At 39.3% G+C, this 23,575-nt stretch overlaps 2 protein-coding genes across 2 annotated transcripts in view; one reads left to right on the top strand and one right to left on the bottom strand.

Moving 5' to 3' along the window:
* Positions 1-16,123, top strand: part of jak1 (Janus kinase 1) — a 35,231-nt gene extending 19,108 nt beyond the window's left edge. Inside the window, exons 12-25 of the mRNA XM_079671252.1 lie at positions 4,081-4,187; positions 4,759-4,917; positions 5,089-5,176; positions 5,270-5,397; positions 5,763-5,901; positions 8,222-8,373; positions 8,567-8,717; positions 9,435-9,523; positions 9,874-10,066; positions 11,577-11,701; positions 12,263-12,435; positions 12,944-13,061; positions 13,546-13,656; positions 14,584-16,123. Of these exons, the coding sequence (XP_079527378.1) occupies positions 4,081-4,187; positions 4,759-4,917; positions 5,089-5,176; positions 5,270-5,397; positions 5,763-5,901; positions 8,222-8,373; positions 8,567-8,717; positions 9,435-9,523; positions 9,874-10,066; positions 11,577-11,701; positions 12,263-12,435; positions 12,944-13,061; positions 13,546-13,656; positions 14,584-14,703 (1,853 nt within the window). The 3' untranslated portion in view covers positions 14,704-16,123. The remainder of the gene's footprint in view (positions 1-4,080; positions 4,188-4,758; positions 4,918-5,088; positions 5,177-5,269; positions 5,398-5,762; positions 5,902-8,221; positions 8,374-8,566; positions 8,718-9,434; positions 9,524-9,873; positions 10,067-11,576; positions 11,702-12,262; positions 12,436-12,943; positions 13,062-13,545; positions 13,657-14,583) is intronic.
* Positions 16,124-16,259: 136 nt separating this feature from the next.
* Positions 16,260-23,575, bottom strand: part of raver2 (ribonucleoprotein, PTB-binding 2) — a 78,510-nt gene continuing 71,194 nt past the window's right edge. Inside the window, exon 16 of the mRNA XM_079671296.1 lies at positions 16,260-23,157. Within this exon, the coding sequence (XP_079527422.1) occupies positions 23,017-23,157 (141 nt within the window). The 3' untranslated portion in view covers positions 16,260-23,016. The remainder of the gene's footprint in view (positions 23,158-23,575) is intronic.

Below are 23,575 nucleotides of genomic sequence, written 5' to 3'. Positions count from 1 at the left end.
CTATGTTAGCTGCCCAGTAATAAAATAGGAAATGAGTTAGACCCAAGCCACCTTCAGATTTGATCCTCTCCAGATTTGCCTTCTTTGTGAGTGCAGGCTTTTATTCCATATAAACACAGAGATAAGACTGTCTAGTTGGGCAAAAAAGGATTTTGGGATGAAAATCGGAATCATCTGAAACAGGTACAAATATCTGGGCAATATTGTCATTTTCACAGCGTTTATCCGCCCTGCTAGTGTGACAGGCAGCTTCGACCACCTATCTAGATCATTCTTGGTGCGTTCCAAGATAGATTTATAATTCTACTAAATATACCCAAGTAAGTACAAGTAAGTACATTTTTCATTTTCAATCCTAAAGGGCAGATGACCATAATCCTCCAGCCTTGCCAAGTCATTGAGAGGAAACGGTAAAGATTTTGACAAGTTAATTTTGTAACCTGAAATGCTCCCAAATGTCTTCAGCAAGGAGAGAACATATGGCATGCTTTCTATTGGGTCTGATATTTGCAAAAGCAGGTCATCCGCATATAGAGATGTTTTATGCACTACGTTCCCCCTGGAAACGCCCTTAATCCTATTTTCTGTTCTGATAGCAATTGCTAAGGGTTCAATTGCAATGTCGAATAAATAGGGTGACAGGCAGCATCCCTGCCTTGTTCCTCTGTAGAGCATAAAATATTCGGAAATAAGACTGTTTGTTTTAACAGCGGCTGTAGGAGCTGAATATATTGTCTTAATCCATTTACAAAAAACAGGTCCCAGTCCAAATGTTTCCAAGGCAGCAAACAGATAGTTCCACTCAATCCTATCAAATGCCTTTTCAGCATCAAGGCTCAGGATAATTTCAGGCCGTACTGTGGATTTAAGGGACAATAATAGATTAAATAACCGCCGTACATTCAAAAATGAATGTCGCCCAGAGATGAAACCTGTTTGGTCTTTATCAATAATGGTAGGAATAAAGGCTTCTAATCGCTGCGCAAGGACTTTAGTTAATATTATATAATCACAGCACAGAAGGCTGATTGGTCTATAGGAACTACACTGTGAGGGATCCTTGTCTTTTTTCAATATCACTGAAATTGTCGCTTGAGAGAGTGTTGGTGGCAATTTACCATTAACCAGTGATTCTTCATAAACCGATTTTAAAACCGGCCCAAGTTTTGAGGAGTATTCATTATAGAACTCGATGGGAAACCCATCCGGACCTGGTGCCTTCCCTGTACTAGACAGTCTGATTGCGCTTTCTATTTCTCCAACCGTTAATGGCTGTTCTAAGGAGCACTGGGAGTCTGGTGAGAGTTTTGGGATATGTAAGGAATCCAGAAACGACTGAATTTCAGACGAGTTAACATCTACCTCTGATTGATATAAAGTAGAATAGTATTGCTTAAACTGGTCACTAATTATTTGGGGATTATGCGAAGTGGAATCGGCACCTGTATTGATCCTTGGGATCGTCTGTCCAGCCGCCTGCTGCTTGAGCTGAAGTGCAAGGAGTCTCCCTGCTCTGTCCCCATGTTCATAGTAAACCTGTTTAGTTTTTTTTTTTAAATGTTCAGCTCTTCACGTCGAAATTGTATTAAATTCAGATTGAAGCAGTACTTTTTCTTTAAAAAGATCTGCCGTGGGCAAGAGAGCATACCGTCTATCAACATCTGCAATGCTGTGTGTCAGTTCTTTAAGTTTCTTAGATCGCTCTTTATTTTCATGTGCAGTGTATGAAATAGCCTGTCCCCTGATGTAAGCTTTTAGGGATTCCCATAGAACACTGCTCGAAATATCCTTGGTGTCATTAATTTCTAGAAAAAAGTCAATCTGGCCACTGAGGTAAGTTTTAAAGTGTTCATAAGAAAGCAAATGGGGGTCTAAACGCCAGGTGCGTTGGGGTGCTATATTACCAGGAAACATCATATCCATTTGTACTGGACCATGGTCGGATAACACAATGCTGTGGTACTGGCTCCTGGGGATTAAGGGAAGTAATTGGTCATCTACAATGAAATAATAAATCCTGGAATAGCTATGGTGGACAGGGGAGAAAAACGAAAATTGTTTAGTATTAGGATGTTTTGCCCGCCACGGGTCAGATAGGCCACAGGAGTGCAGGAAGGAGTTTATAGCTATCGCAGATGTTGACAGAGTACTATTAGAGATTATGATTTTTGCCATAATCGAGCAGCCCTACTCCTGTTTGTTAAAAACATTAAGAAATGTTTGACCCGGGGGGAAAAACGAAAATGAAATTATTAAGAAATATTGTCGTTAGCAGCAGGAATTTCACCAACACCAATTATGAACATCCTCAGTCCACACCCATATTGCAACACTTCCCTCTGCAGTATCGTGTGAAGTGCTACTTAAACACTGGGTGTGGCACCACGTTTAACAAACCACACATGCCTGTGATGTTGGGTGGGGGCAGAAGTGCAACAGACTTGAACTGTATAAACCACAGAGGTCAATGAAGCAAAACCTTCCCTCCATACAGGATTTAGAGTGGAGCTGCCTGTTATAGAAGATATGTGTGTGTGCTTGTTTTTGTCGCTAAGGGAGGGTACCTGAAGCAGGCAAGAGCAATCTGTGTGAAATGGTGTCAGGGAGGAAGAGAGTTGTAAATGTGGGTTTCCGGAGCCAAACTAACAGATCTTGTGTTTCCCCCGCTCAGGGAAAGGTGGAGATGTGTGTGCATGGATGTGTTGAGCTGTGTACGTTTGTTGGGGTTGTGTGGTGTTGATCATTATCATGAGGTACAACTGTTTGGGTTAAGGGTTACGCTCTTCATTTCTATCTGCCTAAAAGAACAGTATAAGTGCTGTGATGTTGTCACTGTTAACATATTTAGTTTTATACCACACTCTTGCTGATACTGGTGTCTCCACATCCTGAGCATATGATCCAAGTAATACTCCTACACTAATGATATCTTGGGTCTTTGCATGGTTTTAACTGTTGGGAAAGTAATACAGAGTGGGAATGCAATGGCAGATGCATAACATCTGTCTACATGGTTTTAGGTTTGATCAAGTTTGTGTACTTATCACTAGAATATGGGTTTTCTCCCATAAACATGAGCAAAGTAAAAGACTATGGTTAGGTCTGGATTATGTAAACGGATAAGGATTGGGTGCATGGCACAAAGTAGCACCATTTAGCAGCAACATACTGGTCAAATGTGGAACAGGCTACTAGATTTGCATGACTCATCTGCCAAAAATGAGGGTTAAATAATAAATGAATTGTGGACATACATTAGGCCATTTAGCCGGCGGACAACAACAAGTTGCTATTTTGAACCCACATTCAGTACATGTTTTATTTGTACATTTAAATCTATTATTTTGTTTGCATAAAGACCCAGATTGCATACAGAAGAGTGCTTCTAACACTCTTTGATGGTGAATGTAGGGTGATGTTGACGGAGTGCAGATACTTCCCCCTTAAACCGCAGTGCGCTGGTTTTGTCACAACATCAGACACCCACAGACACACACTTGCAAGCACATATAGTACGACAATAGGCACAAAGACACATTTGTATTTCATCCTCCCACCCACAGCTCTGTATATACAAAAAATAAACTGAATCAGTGTGGCAAGCCGCCCCGAATAGCTGTTCACATCAATGTCACATTGACGTAATAGTTAAGAGCTTGTTTTACCACATGCATACACTGTTGTGCTTTCATGCTGGATAGCAGCGCATATGTAGCATATACATTTGTTGCTTTTTTCAGGTGCTGCGATAGACAGTGCCCCACGCTGTGAATACACTTCTGCTTTTATTGGTTTCGGAGTCCATTGTTGTTGCGGGAATGCATTCCATTGTTTAAATCAATCTAAACTTGAACGTTTCAAAACAACATGACCTTTAAGACACCAGAAGCAGAAGTTTGATTCTCTGTGAGGCAATACCTAACAAAAACAGCTGTCAAGTCTCTGCTGCTTGATTTTGAAAAAGAAGAATCGAAAATACTTGAATGTTTTTGAAAATGGCTCTGTGAAAGTGACTTTGCAGCATGCTCACCTTCAATAAGAACCCTGTTATGGCTTTTTAAATGTGTGTTTGTGTTGCAGAGATTTCTAACCTGCTGGTGGTAACCAAAGAAAGAGAACCGCTGCCTCTGACTCCCATGCAGAGTCAGGTCAGCTTCCATCGCATTCTCAAGGAGGAAATCAAACAGGTACAGCCTCTCAACTTCACGTCTGTCTCCCATATGATGGTCAGAGCATGAATGTCAATGTAATATACAAATATTCAAAAAAATAATGAACAAACATTTTCATCCATATAATGTATTTTGAAATGAATGTACAGTAGATTTTGTTTTTATGAAAACGGTTTAAGCTTCCAGTGTGCTGTATATGTTGTACAGAAGACCTTCACAAACAACAGCCTACAAATCTACTGCAGTTTAGTCAAATGCAAACAACTGAGCATTAATCCACACAGGATCATTTATCCCTAACAACAGATTTGGTCCTCTTAGGATTCATCCTATATGAAAAGACACTTCAGATCTATGCAGACATTACTTCGACTATGTGAACTTGCATATTTGATGTAAATATTTACATATCTCACTTTACATTTTTTACACAACTCCTTTGTTTTTGCTCTGTCTCTGTAAGTACGTGCAGAGGTTTGTTCAAACCCTAGCTAACAACACACTTTAGCTAGTGCTCTAATATTCTTGTAGTAGCCGTAGTTTGGAAACTGGTTCTAACTATGCTTTTCTGGGTTGTGTGAACCAGGAGGAGCACCTTGGCCCGGGCACAAGAACCAACATCTACTCTGGCTCACTGATGGTGAAAAGCATAGAGGACGATGAGGAGAATGGAGGGAACCCATCCTCCCAGCAGGTGAAGGTGGTCCTGAAGGTGCTGGGTTCTGGACATAGGGACATCTCACTGGTGAGAAACACTCACAGATCCTGTATCCTGTTCTTAGGAGCACTACATCCATTCTGTAACATCTTACTATACTCAAAGATCCTACTTGGTAGAAGCAAGCTGTTTCAAAATCAAACCAAACGTTTCTGCAGTGTGCCTTGTGTCGAGTTATCTCTGTCTTTCTGTCTACAGGCCTTCTTCGAAACAGCCAGCATGATGCGACAAGTGTCCCACAAACACATAGTGCTGCTGTATGGAGTGTGTGTCCGCAACCAGGAGAGTAAGTGCCTTAATGAGCTGTGTGTTTGTAAATGTGTCTTGAGAGTGTAAGGCTGTTTCTGACCCTTTCTCTCTCTGTGTTTGTGTGTAACAGATATCATGGTTGAGGAGTTTGTGCAGCTAGGACCCCTGGACTTGTTTATGAGGAGACAGCAGACGCCCCTCAGCACACCGTGGAAGTTCCAGGTGGCCATGCAGCTGGCCTCAGCTCTCAGCTACTTGGTAAGAGAGGAAAAGACACATGCACACTAACTATAAAATGTAAGCACAGCCCTGTATGGATCATTCTTTTGTTCTCTTTGCTATCTCACTTTTGTTCTAATAGTTCTGAGTTATATTGTGTATAATATATGTATTATATTGTGTAATAGTTCTGAGTTAGTGTGTGTGTGTGTGTGTGTGTGTGTGTGTGTGTGTGTGTGTGTGTGTGTGTGTGTGTGTGTGTGTGTGTGTGTGTGTGTGTGTGTGTGTGTGTGTGTGTGTGTGTGTGTGTGTGTGTGTGTGTGTGTGTGTGTGTGTGTGTGTGTGTGTGTGTGTGTGTGTGTGTGTGTGTGTGTGTGTGTGTGTGTGTGTGTTTGTGTGTTTAGGAGGACAAAAAGCTGGTCCATGGCTTTGTGTGTGCTAAAAACATCCTGCTGGCCAGAGACGGGCTGGACACGGATGAAGGAGGGCCCTTCATCAAGCTCAGCGACCCAGGAATACCAATTACAGTACTCACCAGAGAGGGTTAGTACAAAGTATTACATATTTGATACACAGTAGTAACACATGGGTTGTATATATTATACTGGTGTCTATCTAATTTTATGCCATACAATTTATAACAGTTACTTAATCCCATACAAATCCCTACTTTAATGGTTCTTGCCGTGGTTCTGAGTCCCTCTCTTTTCTTCTTCTTCATTTAGCTTCTTCCAGTTTGTCTTCAGGGATTAAGATTTACAAGTTTATTTTGATCACGATGTGTACGTTTTTTGATGAGGAGTAACTCTCACAGTGGAAAAGGAAGGGCAATTCTCTCGACCTCACCATTAGAAAAGTTCCTATCTATACCCACACACAATAAAAGACATGGCTGCGCAGCGTCCACAGCCAGTTGGATAACTTCCTGTGTCCTATCTCTGAGTGCTGATATCTCTTTATTTTTTTCTCTCTTTTTATCTGGGTTACTAAAAGTGAAACCAAAATGGTTACCAAATTGCTGCCATGGAAAATGTCACAATCACTTCCACTTTCTTTCAAAATCATCTGTAAATGACAGTGAAACCAAAATGAGACACAGTGCGACAACTGCATGGATATAGGCTTAATCTGGACAATGAATTAGTCAGTTTAATTTTCATTACATTTTTGAAGTCTAACTAGATCTCCAAAAACACCAAAGTTATGTAGCACTTCATTTAATATTTGAAACACAACACACCTACTAACATATTGACAATGGTCTTGAAGAAATTAGTCAGATTAGTTTTTCTTGTCCTCTGTTCCCGCATTTGTCCCACAAGAAACTGAAAATATGATTTTTATCAGAACCTTTCTGATCAAGCCTTTGTACGGTATGTATTCATATTTGTCACTTGATCAATACAAATGCATCGGGCACATTTCCCTCTAAGACTATCATTTGTTTTGTAAAGGCTAGTTTCAGGGAAGATGGCACATGAATAAGGAAATTTCTCCGATTGCACAGTTCCTCGCTAATGTCTGCCTCATGTTTCTGTTTGGCTGTTAGACCTGCTTCGTGTGTGCTTAAACAATGTGGATGCTCAGATGGATTTGCAAACCACAGGGCAAACTGGAAATGTTACTCTGCAAATGTTAAGCCCCTGGGAGTGCTCCTCCCTCCCTCTCTGTTCCCAGAACTCTTTATATGTCTCCCTTTGCCTCCATTACTCTGCACAACAATCAGTCTTCCAGTTACACATCAATGTCCTTGTATATAGATTGAATTGTACGCATAGAGGGGAAAGTGCTGAGAAACCCACTGGGAGCGTACATCCCTTCTTCCCAGCAATCTCTGATCACTTTACTTCATTCTCTTTTTTCTCTCTTTTTTTTTTGTCTTCACAATCAATTATCTATTTTCCCGCTTTCATTTCTTTCTCCATCTTCCCCCTTCACTCCATACAGCCCCTCCACTGCCTTTCCCCTCTCTTCATTTCTCCTCCTCTTTCCCTCCGGTCAGTCCCCCGGTTTTCCTGTCTGAGCTGCATGCACTAACTTACTCCCCTCATCTGAAGTATTTGTAAAGACGGAAAGCCAAGCGTGGAGGTCAGCCAATCAGCTATCCGGTTTTATAGACTCAAGTCATTTATTTCCTAGTATTATGAATAGGTGAGAGTATTACAGCAACCATTCATTCCAGGTTATTCCAGAATGTTGTTAGCATTTGGTGTAAACGATCATATGTGTCTTGTACATATGACACTACCATACAAGTTACACATTTCAAATGTACGGTTGAAAAGAAACACTCTGCTGTATTTACGTTTCAATTTACGATCAATGAATCTATATACTGTAAGTTAGGGCTTCTCAATTAATCGTATTTTAATCGCGATTATGATTATGGCTTGCAACGATTACGAAAACAACGTAATCGAAATAAAACGATTATTATTTTTTTGTTATTATTATTACTTTTTAAAAACAAATTGGGGTTTTTCAGTTGAATTATACTTAAAGCTCAGGGTAATCAACTGTTAAAAACAAACTGTTCACATTTTCTTTCTCCAATAAATGGATGTTTTCAAAGTCAATGAATAATCACATTTAATAATCGCAATTACAATTATTGACCCAAATAATCGAGATTATGATTTTTGCCATAATCGAGCAGCCCTACTGTAAGTAGACATGCATAATCTGTATGTAACCCCCCGCTTAAATACAATAAGTACTCTCGTTGAAAGGTCAAGTCTGTATTTCACATTTCCTGTGTATCTCACTCATCTCCGAACAATGATCTTTAGTTTTTTTTATGAAGACACAAATGTGTGTCTGATTGATTGGCAGTTGCTAAAGCTGACTTGGTTTGCCTCTGCAGAGTGTGTGCATCGCATTCCATGGATCGCTCCTGAGTGTGTGAACAGCATGTCCTCCCTGAGCATCCCAGCTGACAAGTGGGGCTTTGGTACCACCCTGTGGGAGATCTGCTATGATGGGGAGGAACCCCTCAAAGACAAGAAGCTGACAGAGGTACGGAGTAACAACGGCAGGACAATGTGTGATCATATATACATTCTGTAACTTCAGATCTGAGGGCTGCCCTACTTTTTATTGTAGGCCATTTGCCTTTTTCACCTCCTCTGTCCGGTATCTCACATCAATAATTATATTATCATGTCTTTATGCACCTCCTCATGTACATGCTTGTGTTTGTGCTGAGCAGAAAGAGCGCTTCTATGACACGGAGTGCCAACTAGCCACCCCAGACTGCCAAGAGCTGGCTCACCTGATGACCGACTGCATGAACTACGACCCCAAGAAGAGACCTTTCTTCAGGGCTATCGTCAGAGAAATAGTCAACCTTCCAGATAAATGTATGTATGATGGAAATGTGTGTCACTGTGCAATGTGTGTTAGATATTTAGGGGTAGGTGAAAATATGAAGTAATACCTTTTTTCTCTGCAGTTCTTTCCCCAAAACTTGAATGTTGAGAGTGTGCAGGTTAAATACAGATACAGGCTCAAACAATGCAGGCAGTTGTCTACAGTTGGAATACGATACGGCTGTTTTGCATATTTTGTGTCCAACCTAGCAGCGCCCAGTAAGCAGTGCAAAGACAGAGAGAGAGAGAAAGTTGTTTACTCAACTCAGATGTTCATCATGAAGTTCACTGGGTGCAATATCACTGATCCGCCCCTCTGCTGGGCCCCATAGCAACATAACACTGCTTCTTCTTCCACCTGCTGGCCAGGATTGGGAACTGCAGTGTTGTTCCACCATTTTATAAAAAAATCTAAAGAATGCAACACAATCGCCTAAATCGAACAACATTGTTATATATATTGCACCAAAACATTTTAAAACTGTTTTTTCAAATAAACGATATCATAATTATTTATACCATAAATACAGAATGAGTCTTGGTTGTGTTATGATTTTTCTTTGTCTGCGAGCAGTTACATAACCACCAAAAATCTTGCAACACTGTTAACCACATTTGACTTCCTCTCACAAAAGTGTGCTTATGTTGAAGACAATACATGTTCTACTGAGCATGTTTAATATATTTCTGTCTTTTTCCATCACTCAGACCCATCCTTCAAAGCCCAGCCTCAACCAGGGGTGGACCCAACTATGTTTGAAAAGAGATTCTTGAGGAAGATCAGAGATCTGGGCGAGGTAAACTCTTCCTGCTGTATCTAAGCTTTTGTGTTAATCCCTGTATGAAAACATTTACAATAATGATCTAATAAAACATCCTGACCATTTTGCTCATATTGAATTAAATCTATAGTTAACATGCATTCATATTTTATTCCTTTCTATTAAGGATGCCATCCGAGTTTTACTATTATCATTATTTTCATCTTTCATAACTTAAAAACAAACTGCAAGGATGATTAAAACAAATATTTTCTTCAGATCAAAGACAAGCTGATACAGGACTAAAGGCCAATAGGCAGATATCTGAAATTACCTCCAAACAAAGTACTTCTTCATGATCATCCTGTCACATATTCCTCATGCAGGGCCACTTTGGCAAAGTGGAGCTGTGTCGCTACGATCCTCGGGGAGATAGAACCGGAGAGCTGGTGGCGGTGAAGTCCTTGAAGCCGGAAAACCGGGAGGAGCAGAGCAACAACCTCTCGAGTGAGATTGACATCCTGAAAGCACTCTACCATGAAAACATTGTCAAATACAAGGGCATCTGCCAGGAGGAAGGTAAGAGGAAAAGAGTGCCTGCAAAAATAAACACTGACGTTTGTATATTCAGCTGCAGACAAACAGAAATCCACCTATGTGTCTGAGGGTTGTTGTATTAATACATGAAACCAGAAAGCAAGCTTTTATTGTTAAAGTACAATCAGGTCAGTGTAGAAAAGCAAAGCATGAAGCATCTAGATTCTAGGTGTAGACGGAGGTGATTTGTTTCATCCTGTTTCCTCTCAACCCATAAGAACCCCGACCCATTTCTACTTTTGGGAACATCATTTAGACTTAATAGACCACATAGAACACATTTCTGACAAGTACCCCCCCTAGTGTCTGAGATCTGAAAAGCGACATATGTCACATTGGGCGTTAATGGTAAAGTCATTCTTATTAATAACTTAATTAATGAGGATGATTTTTTTTTTGGTTGAAATTTGTTTTAACATTCTCTGAACTGAAACAGATAGAATATATTAACTAAATATCTTGACTCAGCTAAATTAACTAAGCAGATCATAGTCATATTTCTAATTGTGACATATATAGCAATTTTAAGGTTGATGTCCCAGCGATATTAATCTTTGTTGCTTCATATCAATTTGATCAATACATGTTTTCACAACAGTTTAAATGTAATAAAGAACATGTTATGTAAGCATTATAATTATTAAAGGCTTGAATCTTACCTTTTAGCAACAAAAAACAAGCTTTTGAAATGTAGCTAGTTCTGTCAGCCTGGCACATGGACATCTTATTGTTGTTATGGGAACATAAGATCACATGACTTGGCCCATGACCCACCAGACTGTTCAGGGTGTGTCACTTCGAGACTTCATGAGATAAAATAAAGCTTAAAGCTGCATAAGGAACTTTCCAGAACATTTAAATGTCATGTAACACCTGTGTCACCGTGGGTTCTCTTTGAAATGGTCGTGCCAACTACTACTGTTTATTTCTAGAGCAGCTTATTTAGATATGTGTGGCTTTTAGGGAAGGAGTCACTTCATGCAGAGCTTAGTGTCCTTAAGTTAGACTCAAATTCCAGGCCGGCATTTCAGTGATAGGAGTTTATTCCAGCATGAACCAACGTTCTACACAAAGACCCAAATAAACAGGCATGTATGCCTCTCATTCCATCTCATCAGAATCAATGACTTGCAAATCTTGATCAAATCTAGACAGTCATTAATTACACTTTCCGCTGTTAAGCAGATATTTCCTGAATCTTTCGACTCCCAGAAAAAAAACTGGACAACTAATCTTTCATCCGAATCACAAAAGAAAAGCTTTCGACCTGTTTTCCATATTGCAGTACACTAACTCTCTAGGAAGTATCTATAAATACCTTAATAATACGGGTAATTGTTGGTAAACTGTCTCCTGGTGTTATACTTAGAAGACATAAGACTGGGGTTTACCAAATGCTTACACGCACAAATACACACGAGCTGTTATTTATGAAAGACCACTCTGCTGATATCTGCCTCTGATTTCTGTTGATGTGTGAATCTGTTTGTAGGCGGTCAGGCCATTAAGCTGATCATGGAGTACCTTCCCCTGGGCAGTCTGAAGGAGTATCTCCCCCGAAACAAAAGCAAGACCAGCCTCGGCACCCTGCTCAGCTACTCTGAACAGATCTGCAAGGTAAAAGGGAATTTCCTCTTACCAGCTAGTACAATCTAGTACATCTTATATGGGTAGTTACCAACACCTGACCTCTTTTGTTAAAAATATATCGTTATCCTAGCATACCCAATCATTGAAAGTGCTTCAGGTTTAACACTTCCTTGTGGGAAGTGCTTTCCAAAAGAACAACAAACAGAAATGTTCATATGATTGTTGTGAGTTGGTGATGCTGGTTGTTTGCTTTTGAAATAATATAACTTATTGGTCAAAATGTTTCAGAAAAGACAACCTCACTCTGTTCTTACAAATCTGGACAAAAAAAAAAAAGTGCTAAGGGGTGCTGTTGCCATGTTGAATGAAATACGTTAACGGTGCAGGAGTCTGAAACAAAGGCTGGTATTGCAGCAGGTATTTAGATTTATAGTTGCAGCATAATATGTGCCTCCTTAAATCGTTTGCAGGTCCTCTCCCATCATATGATGTTTTCTAAGTCTGCATGTTCCAATCACCCATAGACTGCATTTCTCTGCCTTTGAAACGTTGAGCAATGTCCCTGCTTTAAACAACATTTATTTGAAGGGAATGGGGTATCTTGGATCCCGAAACTACATCCACCGTGACCTGGCTGCTCGAAACGTGCTGGTGGAGAACGAGACGACCGTGAAGATCGGAGATTTCGGCCTAACCAAAAGCATCAAGGAAAACGAGGGATATTACACCGTCAAAGACGAAAACGACAGCCCTGTTTTCTGGTGAGTCAAGAGGGGAAGGGAGTTATCAAACCTCATACTCTCTCAGGCCGGACTGAGATGTTATTGTTACAAGAGACTTTGTAAAGGAAGGGGAGCGAATACTGAAAGATGGGAATACTGGGGATACAAGATACTCTTACTGGTTTCTCACAAGCATTTTATTGGGTTAAGAAAATGATAATTTAGTCAAATGTGACAAAGATGTTATTTTCTCTATTAAAAACACCTTACAATCTGATAGCAAACATCCATACGATCCCTCGAGGTGCTGAGTAACAATAGATTGTACACTGCAATAATCCAGGTTCTTTTTTTATTCTGCATGGACACAAACATTTTTTAACAACAAATTGGCTTCCTCTAAAAAAGATTCCCAAAAAGTCGAACATTATAGAAGTTTCCTTCGGCAAAAGATGGCATTTAAAATCTGCTTTTTTAAATGCCTTTTTCTCTCTGAAGCTGTCCAAGTGTTGGTGCTCTTCTTCTAACATATGTTGTTGTTGTTCAGGTATGCTCCAGAGTGTCTGACTCACTGCAAGTTCTACCTGGCGTCAGACGTCTGGTCCTTCGGGGTGACCATGTACGAACTCATCACCTACTGCGATTCCTCCAAGAGCCCGATGACGGTCAGTTCTGCACCCTCACACAGACATCCAACCTCTAACCCTTGCTGTGTGTTGTAAGAGGCTCGGATGATAATTCAACATTAAATACACATCACACACACTGTACCGCTCTTTGCAGAAAATAAGACATGTATTTACCACAGCTTTAATCACACAGTCGTTTGTATGTGGCACATGGTGTCAGTCGCTGGCCAAAGAGCCGGACGACGGACTCCACCAGGAGCTAAGAGCTATCATGAAGATCTTCCATTTACATCCAGCTTCTAACTGCCACTGTTATCCTGCTTTACCTGTCACTGTTGCTGGAAGCCAATTAGCATTACAGATCTGCACAGGTCAAGGACATTTCAAAAGAGATCTGTAAAAAGGAATGAAAAAAGCAGAGCTATTAAATCTGCACTGGAGTTTTACTTTCATGTTTCACGCTTCATTGAAAAGCATTGCATGTTGTTTCTTTTATAACTCGCTCTTGTCTCCCATGCAGCTCTTCCTTGATATGATTGGTCGAACTCAAGGACAGATGACCATCATCCGCCTGGTGAAGGTGTTGGAGGCTGAGCGGAGGCTGCCTCGTCCTGAGGGCTGTCCTGAGCCTGTAAGTCTCATCACCATGACAACACAATGATAACATCCACACAGACTTTAGACCACAAATGGAAAGACAAGTAAAACTAAAAACTGTGTGAATGTTTGATCACAGGTGAGGAGCAAACAGCTTCTTATGTATACTAGGTCTTAGGTGTTGGGAGAAGGTTTCAAAAAAGAAATTCAAAATGGCAATTAAAAACATGATCTCTTTGACCTCTCATTTAAAAAGAATCATAGTAAATAATGCAACTTGCATATTCTTTTGTGCTCTCATTCCTTCTACCCCCAACATCTTTTTTCTAATGATCTTTTTTTATATTAATGCTCTGAATGCCTAAAATAATATTTGTTGGTATATAAACATTGAAACAAAAGTCAAATGTTACCAAAAAGTCATTGTAACTGTGTCTTAGAAATACAAAAAGAGTCATAGTATAGTATTTGATTCATGTCATATAACATTTATAAAAATGCCATATTATAGTTTGCCACAAAAAAAGGTCATATTATACTATGTCATTTAAACATCACCAAAAAAAAGACTGACATTTCCTGAGCGATTACTCTCCTAATGTATGTGCACTTGATATATAGGTTAGTTTTAGTTGTCTGGACACAAGCCTGCAAAAACAGTGGCATGCAAAGGAGGCCGTTTGTCAATATTTGTATTGATATTTTAAACGTTGTTAAATTAGTAAATAGAACTGATCAGTGTGGCTGTTGGTGAGGGCATAATACAGTAGTCATTACATTTAGGGAATCAGCAAAAAAACGTTCCCAGTAGATGCAAAACCCCTCACCACCTTCAAACTGACATACACTAAACAAAGTTATAGCACTGGAGTATAATATAACATGCTGATACTGCAGTTTCTTCCTTTGTTAGGTTTTTACATCTCCACCACCTGTTGTCTAACACTGTTCTTGTTCTCAGGTGTACGAGCTGATGCGCAAGTGCTGGGAGCACAAGCCGGAGAGGAGAATCACCTTCGAGCGCCTGGTGGAGGAGCTGAGCAGCATGCAGCAGCAGCTCCAGCCTCAGAACCACATTTAAACCGCTTCAGGTTTAAGGCTCTGAAAGGGAAGTTATCTTCTGCCTGCAGACTCGGGAGCAGACCCCAGATCTGCATCTGCATGTGTCGCTTCATTTGGCTGAAAGACAGTCCTGAAGAATCAGAGCTTCACACAAACCTTCAACAACCCTGAAAAAACGTATTGTCCCATCTGTCATTTTACCATGTTTGTATTTCTCATTTTTGTTTTTCTATTTCGATGTTTCCTCATTTTATTCTGGATGAAACAAGTTCATATATACGTAGCCTTAGCTCACGCTAAATGTGCCGTTATATCTTACAAAAGGACTTCCAAGTGTATCTAAGGGATTGAACTGTCCGCGTCGCCACAAATGTCAAACTCGCTGCTCCGTAATGTGCGCCGAAGGCCTTTATAATCATGTGAATCACTGATGGACGCTTGGAAGATGGAGGCCGAGCCGAGTCGTTGTTTGGATGGATGGACACAGGCATTAACACGGACACTGATGATGTGTTTTTCAACATTTTGTGCCATCGCTGTATGTCTCATGGACTCCTGTCTGTCGGGAGGAAATCCCACGATTTTTTATTTTTGTAGTTAGAAACAGAGAGATCAGAACGATCTGGCAGATTTATGTTAATGAAGTGCAGACGCAGTCTCTATGAACTGGCTTAAGGAGTCAGTCGTGTTTTTTTCACTTTGTTGTTGACATTAGATGTTTTTCCTTTTTAGCTATAATGCAAAACCCTTCGTTCTTGGGGAGTTTCTGCTTTTATTAGTTTTATACTGTCAAGCTATTTGGAGATATCTTACGTTTAATGACATTGTTAAAAGCATCTTTCCTCATTTTCACACATATTAGACTTTAGACAAATGAATCGAGAAATTATTCCACAGATCACTAGATATTCAGTTAGTGGCCGGACACCAATGAGAGCACTTTCTCTGTCAAAGAGCTTTATCTGCAAACAAGCAGGAAATCTACTTTTTATTTTACTAATGTATCATCTTCCATGTGGTTTCTTCAAATCTGCAGACATCACATATATTTTGCACCTAGTTATAGTTGGAGGTAGTTCAGTTTTTGTTCTCTGTTCTAAATGTAATTGAACTCTGAGACACTCTTTAAGTACCTGGGAGAGACACTTGAGGGCAGTATCACTTCACTACTCTCTACTGTTTGTGTAGCTTTCAAAACAATATATTATCAAATGTCTATACTATACAGAATATTGCAAAAACAGAAAAGAGCCATGGTTAGGATTGTATATGCAAGGACTTCAGATGGTACAGTTTCAAGAGAGAAGAATTGATCATGGATTATTCACATGGCATTTTATGTTCAGCAAAATATATATTTTTCTTTTTGTGACTTTCATAATTACATATGTGTAATTTCTATCCAATATGCCAGAATATTCATAAAAAAATGTATTTTATCTGCGAGTTTGTGAAATGGTATGAGCAGAGTTTTTTTGTTTCGACTTTAGCCGTTTTATTTCACTCAGACTTTCAAGAACAGTTAAGTTGCTTTACTGTGGAAAGTGTGTAAAACAAAAAAAAAGACAATTGTGCTTCAGTCCACATTTTATTTAGGAATGTAAAAGACAATTCCTTTTACTCCAAATAAGAAAAATAAATATATTTTTCAAAAATAAGACAAACATATGAATATGGAAGGTAAAAGTATCCATAAATACACAATGAAAAATAAATAAAATCAATGTTTTTTGTGTTCTGTCTGCGTCAGTCCAAATGCAATATATAATTAACAAATGAAAACCGTTTGATCTATTCATTTCAGTTTTAAATAGGCATGCTAAAATTGCTCTAGAAATACCTTATTCACAGTAAAACAATAGCAATGTCAGTGTGATATAAAATGTAGCAAAAATCTACAGTATGTTTCAGGTCAGAAAATAATCCACATACGCAAAAAATCTTTACAGAAGCACAGCAAATCTAGATTTATCTACAGCCAAGACAAATCTGAATATGTTAAGTATTGCAAAGCTTTGTGATCCGCACACACACAGTCATTCACTATTGCGAAGTCCAGGCTGACTGAAATACACAGAATACTTCCTGGAACATGGCGATGCTCTGAACTTAGAGGACGCTCCGTTTACACAACAGAAAAGTCTGGATTTGAACCTGAAGTGATACAGCTAGAAGACAATCACAACTAAACTATGAGACTTTCTGTTCGGATGGAAATGAGCATCCTTTGAAACCAACAGCATTTTTTTATGTCATATTACTATTAACAAAAAAAGATCATCTGCATTTACACAGAAAAATGAATATGCTCTGTGTGTGTATGCAGGTTTGTGCTGTGTTACTTCTGGGGAACCAGGCCCTTTGGGTACAATCATCATGAGGACTTCACGTCTGGCACACTCCTTTCTACATCAACCTCTAAACTCCATGTTTCCCAAATAAGAAAGACAGAAATGAAAATGTTATTTAATGGAGGCAGTTTAAAGATAATTTGCAACATCAGTCCAAATAAAGATCAATCCATCATTTGATCTTTCTAAAAAAGTATTTGAAGGCTTAGAACTAGACAAATGCAATAATGAAAACCAATCATTTGGGAGTAGAATTACAAGCACAAAGGACCTGTGAAACAAAACTAAGCAACGCTTTTATTTTCAGAAGAAGTATGATGTTAGCCATGGGGATGAAAATAAATGATGTAATGGGACCACCAACAAATACCAAACAACCGCTCGTTACATCAGTAGATAGCTTGAATTTATAAAAGGTAAATATCTGACCAGTGTGTTTCAGCAAAATGTGTTAAAAAAAGATCACATTTCCATTGCCAGTGTAAAGCCCGGATGACCCAACGATCAATGAAGTATTGAGTTTTGTAAGACTGAATCAGGACAGAGCTCATGGTAAATAATAGAAACGTAGCTGTGATACTGGTGTCGTTTATGTCATCACTACAAGTTCATTTAAAGGATAACCTGTCCTATAGGATAATATTCCAGATGATTCTGAATGTTAAGAGATGCCATGAAAAGACCAAGAGCCACATATTATTGGTTCGTCTAACAAGTTCTGTTTTTATATGAACAGATCGTTTTTCTTTGTTATAGAGCACTATTGTTCTTTAAAAACATTAAAGACATATCGCTGGGCAATCTGCATTACGTATGCATTCATAATGATACTGCACATCGGAAAATAGTCCAACACAAATGCATTATTAACTCATACGTGTGAGCCGTTTGATAAAAACTAAAAAACCATGCAAAATTGGACGAATTTGAGTTTTTTTTAGCAGTCTTTGAAATGTACATCCTCATTCAAGTCAAATGGGCTCTGGGCAGAAAACAGATGTGCAGATTTAGCAGGATGACTCTGCACTACACAGAGACATTTGCAGATCCTGTGACGGACAGGTTCGGAGGCTCGATTCCAACTGTGACCTTATGAATGTGAGTGTGCAATTAGACTGCTGTCAGATATCTGCTCACCGGGGGGGGGGGGGGGGGGGGGTTGATGCTTGTCATTTGGCCTTCATGGAAAATGCAAACTGTGAGGAGGACCCTTTACTCTACGGGAGGTATGGTAAGAAGCACAAAAGGACACAAATGCATTCATATTGATTTGGATCACACCAGGTAAAGTAGTGTGAAAGTCCAGCTAACAGAAATACCAGGAGACGTTTCCTGTGTGTTGGAGTGTGACAGCTCCACAGGAGGCTGGCACACAGACAAACACTGAGTGTGCAGACAGAAGGAGAGAAAGCCACAATATTGAAAAGTAAAATCTAAATCCCTGCAGGTTGAGCAGCTGGAGTTGTTTTCGTTTCCTCTCTTTTTACAGCCTCTCTCCTCACCCCCGTTGCTGCTAAAACTACATTTTTAGAGATTCACACCCACAGAAACAAACACGCCTGGATTTACTGATTCCAACACCACTTTGACACTCGTCATCTGCAAAACTGTGTTCAGTGAACGCACAACAAAAAAAAGCTTCAATCAATGCGAAAGTAAAGATTTGAGAGCAGACACAAGGTCGGATTTTAAAAACAGATATTTTGTGTAGAATCAAATATCAAACTGCTTGGCAGAATAAAAGATGACAATCTGCTAACCTGAAAATGTTTGCAGGTCACACACATTGCTGGCTGTTACGCCGTGGTGAAATGGTACAGAAAACTAGAAGCAAGAAGCAGAAAACCAGATGTCAAAAACCATCCAGACGGCAAGATGAGGATAAAATCTAAATGACTCGTAAACATCCTCAAGGTCACACATAACTAACTGTATGGTTGTTATGGCAACACCAGGTCAATTTTGATCAAAAATATCAGTGTGACAAAAGATTCCCATTACAACTTGAGAGATTCACTGTAAACAACCTAGAAAAGCCGCTAGGCCTTACTCAACCTAACAGGACACCAAGCTGGAACAGGAAAGTCGTTCTTCATAGTTGTAATTTACAAAGCTCACCAATATCCTTCATCATCAGTCTGAATGGGTTGCCTAATGGTTGTAAGGTTAACATAATCACATTTTTTAAGTTTTCTGTACCTGAAAAGGATTTTTGGTTAATGTAAAAGAAGGTGGAAAACACTTTGGAAGCAAAAACAGACTCAAAAGTGACACTTCACTCAGATCTGCTCTCAATGTGTGTCGAAATCTGAGTGGTGATGCCTTCAAAATCTGTTTAAAGAAAGCACTACATTCAAGTCAAGCGACCTTTCTCCCAAGTATTCTTCCTCGTGGCAATCCTGATTCTGTCCTCACACACTCAAAAACCTCTTCCCTATTTATTTTTGGGGGATATGTACTTTTGCACTTCATCTGAGTTTCTGCATTCTGTGCATACAGATATACACACAGTATGCAGGGAAAAAGCTGACACCGACAAAAAAAAAAGGAGACTGAAGCAGACGAGCAGACAGACAGACCCTGTGGATGTTAACAGCTGAGGCAGCGAACACACACACACACACACACACACACACACACACACACACACACACACACACACACACACACACACACACACACACACACACACACACACACACACACACACACACACACACACACACACACACACACACACACACACACACACACACACACACACAGAGTCCAGCTGGCTGCTCACACTGATGAAAGAATGGTACGAGGGGGAACATAGGAAACGAAAGTGTATGAAAATGACTGTCAAAAAAATGGGTGAATTCTAGTTTTTGTATATCCTCCATTAAGACTTCTAAATAATAAAAAAAGGACGAGAGGCATTGAATGCAAAAGAGGTGACAACATCCATTATGCTAAACATGAGCACACAGAGGCGTTAATCGGGAGCTGATTCTGTCTGTATTTATATTGTAGCTGAATAAATAAAATGTCTCCCTCTTTGCGCATTGAAATTCTTCCCTCCTTCTGTCCATATCCTCCATAAAATATGATATGGATGCAGGCTTCAAAACATATCACAGTTTCATGTTAAAAGGGTTCTCTAGAAACTTAAAAAAAAACAATGAAACACATTTAGGTAAAATTGACAGCAAGAATCGACAAAGATTCAAATAATAGAGGAATATGTATCCACCTTTAGTTTAATGTCAAGCTGTTTTAGTAGTCCTTAATAAAAACCTTCCCAGTGCACCAACACTGATACCATAACCATTGTGTCCGTGCGTACATCACGCACTTCCTGTTACAGCCAGTCATCGTGTCTGGACTATCCTGATGTATTGGCATTATCTGATCTCACCTGCTATTGGCTTTCACAGTTTGTGAGTGTTGTTGCCATGACGATGCAAGTAGCACTCTTCTCTGTGATATATGAGCAGAATACGAAAAGACATACAAACAGTGAAAGAAAGCTGTTACCATTACGTAGGAGTTTAATACTGTGTGAGGAATTTAGAAAAATGTACATTTTACATTCAACTTTCTACAGTAGAAGGAGCCTTAGTTATTGCCGGTTTGTGCACATAAAAGAAAAGCTAATGTCAATGCTGCAATATTAAAATACCAAGCCCTCTCTTAAAGGAACAACATCAAACCTTGTGGACATGGAGTATAATTCACAGCCTTTGCTCTAACAAATCAAAGCATCTAACTAGTCTATTTTCACAAAGTATGCATACAAACATTTAAAAACAGTTGGAAAGAAATTAGCTATGGGAAGATCATAGGTAATAGTTGCTTTTTCTCTATAAAAACTGCCCATTGATCAAAACTAAACTAAATATCACAGTGGCTCGTTATAGTAGCATGTGATGAGCAAAAAGCAAGAAAAGAGCTGAAAATGTTTGATACTAAAGTCCCAAAAATGAAATGAAATGTGTCCCAACCTCACACTATACCAAAAGAACATATCAATATTTATTGTATACTATGTATTTTTATAGTATACTGTGGCAAACAATATACAAAAACATATTTGATAGTGACGGGAAATTTGGAATATCACCATCATACACAAAGAGAATTACACAGAAGCTTCATGTTCTTCAAAAGATTGATTTGTTTGGTTTTAATTCTGGAGATGATTCACAAATATCAACCAATTGTTTCATTGTTTTCCCCAATCTTTGGAAAGCTGCTCAATTTGCGTGTTTTTCAAATACATACTAAGTGGTTTTAAAATACTTTCCTTTGGCACTTTAACAGTGCAAACTACATAATACAAAAGCTTTGAGTCAGTATGTAGTATTGATTTAGGACAAACTTAAAGACTTAATATTCAAATTGCAGCTAGAAACAAAAGTAAAGCTTCCGTTACAATCCGACAGATCTTCCCAAAAACACCCCAATCTGTTACGACAGAGAGATAGAAGAGAAATGACTTCTAATATTTGGCTTAATGTTAAAAACCAAACCAGATAAATACATTTAACACAATTTGATTCAATATTGATAAATTGCCTTGGAATATTATTATATTATATTACAAAGATATAACAGTATAGATTACAAAAAAAAGTTTTTACACGCAGTAAATGCGTTCCTGTCATTCGTGTAGTACAATACGCTCAAAAGAGCTGGGAAACGTTTATTATTGTAATATTGTCTGTTACGCATGGCTTTATATATTCTGTATTACATACTGTATTCACAGCAGCCTTTTATTTTCTGTCCAGTCTTTATAAAGAAAGGTCCTTTCAATAAGGGAAGCTATTGTAAAGTCACCACAATAAAGGGCCTTGATTGGATCAGGCCCTTTCTCTTTTTTCCTGATGTGCTCCCAAACTTTGGGATTGAAATGGCTGACACTTCCTACAGAAACAGCATATCAACAGGCATAAACACACACACACACACTCTTAAAGGTGGGGTCGGTCATTTTGGAGAAACCAGCTTGAGTGCGCTAGAATTTGAAAATACACAGCCGGAAAAAATCTGCCACTTCCTTACAGAGCCCCTCCTCCAACACACACGAACGCGCACATGACCAATAAGGGCACGAGATAAGTGTGTGCACAGATGGAAGGCTGACACATCCAGTTATTTTAGTCGGGCCGGCTAAATGATTGGTCGTGCTTTTTACAGCACTACGGCTTCCACAGATGAATTTTTTAATGGATTTTTTGTCAAAGCACTTAAGATATTCATTGCTATCGGGATGTTCAGAGCATTCCATGGAATATAACAAAAAGTGTATCTCGAGCCGGTTTCTCATACGTACCTACCCCACCTTTAAGGTCCACGGGGGGAGATATAAAAGAGGAAACGTGGGCAATACAAAGAAAAGACACTGAAGCGGGTACAAACAGATGTCAGCTCGACTGACGGATCAAAGCGCGGGTTTGAAAGCAGACGGAGAGATAGAGAGAGAGAGAGACACCTGACAGTTTCAGCCGGCAGACACACAGGTCGCCAGGCTGCACATACAAAAGCAGCTTATACGTACAGATACAGTATACTTTAGTCTACATTATATTAGAAAAATGTACAAGATAATATTATTTGAGTACAGGCCACACACTGACTGAGAAACAACAGTTTAAGTTAAAGAGTAAAGTTAAGGCTTGAACAGGACAAAAGCAACACCGTGTTTGTGGCTATGTGTGTGTGTGTGTGTGTGTGTGTGTGTGTGTGTGTGTGTGTGTGTGTGTGTGTGTGTGTGTGTGTGTGTGTGTGTGTGTGTGTGTGTACATAAGTGCCAGGATCAAAGAAGAGCACTATGGCTTACTTTCACTTGAGCCATTTGCAACCCCTAATTCTATTCAACTCCATACCTACTGTAGGGATGCAAAATGGCAGCCACAGAAAGGCCACTAGAGGGAGCTGTGGCATCCAGCGAATTCCCTCCATAAGCTTTAGGCTTCAAGGTGGTTTGGTTCATTTTAGAGCCTCTTCCTCTTAAAGTAGTCAGCGTACTGCCCTCCAAGGCCCTGGGAGTGTTGCCCGATGTAGGCGCCGTCTGATGCTGTCACTTCCTGCACCGCCAGCTGAGGGTACTCCCTCTTATGACCCCGTGTCTGGTTCTGAAGGGAAGAGTTAGGGGTGAAGAAATTATGTTTTGTAATATTTAAATGTCTAAAAGGATCAATGTTACTGCTGTTTCACTGCCTGATGGATGTCACATGTTGTGTGTTGGATTGTAATTATTTTAAAGAAAATGCCATCAAACTTCAATAATTTTTCTTAAACATCAAAGAAAATGTCATAGTATATTTATTTTTGTTTTGTGTTTAATAACTTTTTGGAATTTTCTTTGTATCTATATTTTTCAGACAAACTCTCTTGCTGGTTAATGATTCGTCAAACATATGGGAGTCTTAATGTCTAGACAGACTACCTGATCAAATTGGTTGACACCTCAAACTGGAGTTAAACTAAAGTACTATTATCTTTGCTTTTAAATGAGTGTTTTTAAATGCCATTTTATAATATGTTTCTTAA

This window comes from Notothenia rossii (assembly GCF_949606895.1).
Source record: "Notothenia rossii genome assembly, chromosome: 1".
Taxonomy (NCBI): Eukaryota; Metazoa; Chordata; class Actinopteri; order Perciformes; family Nototheniidae; genus Notothenia; species Notothenia rossii.
The sequence above is the reverse complement of the archived record's forward strand: the minus strand, read 5'-3'. Positions and strand labels throughout refer to the sequence as shown.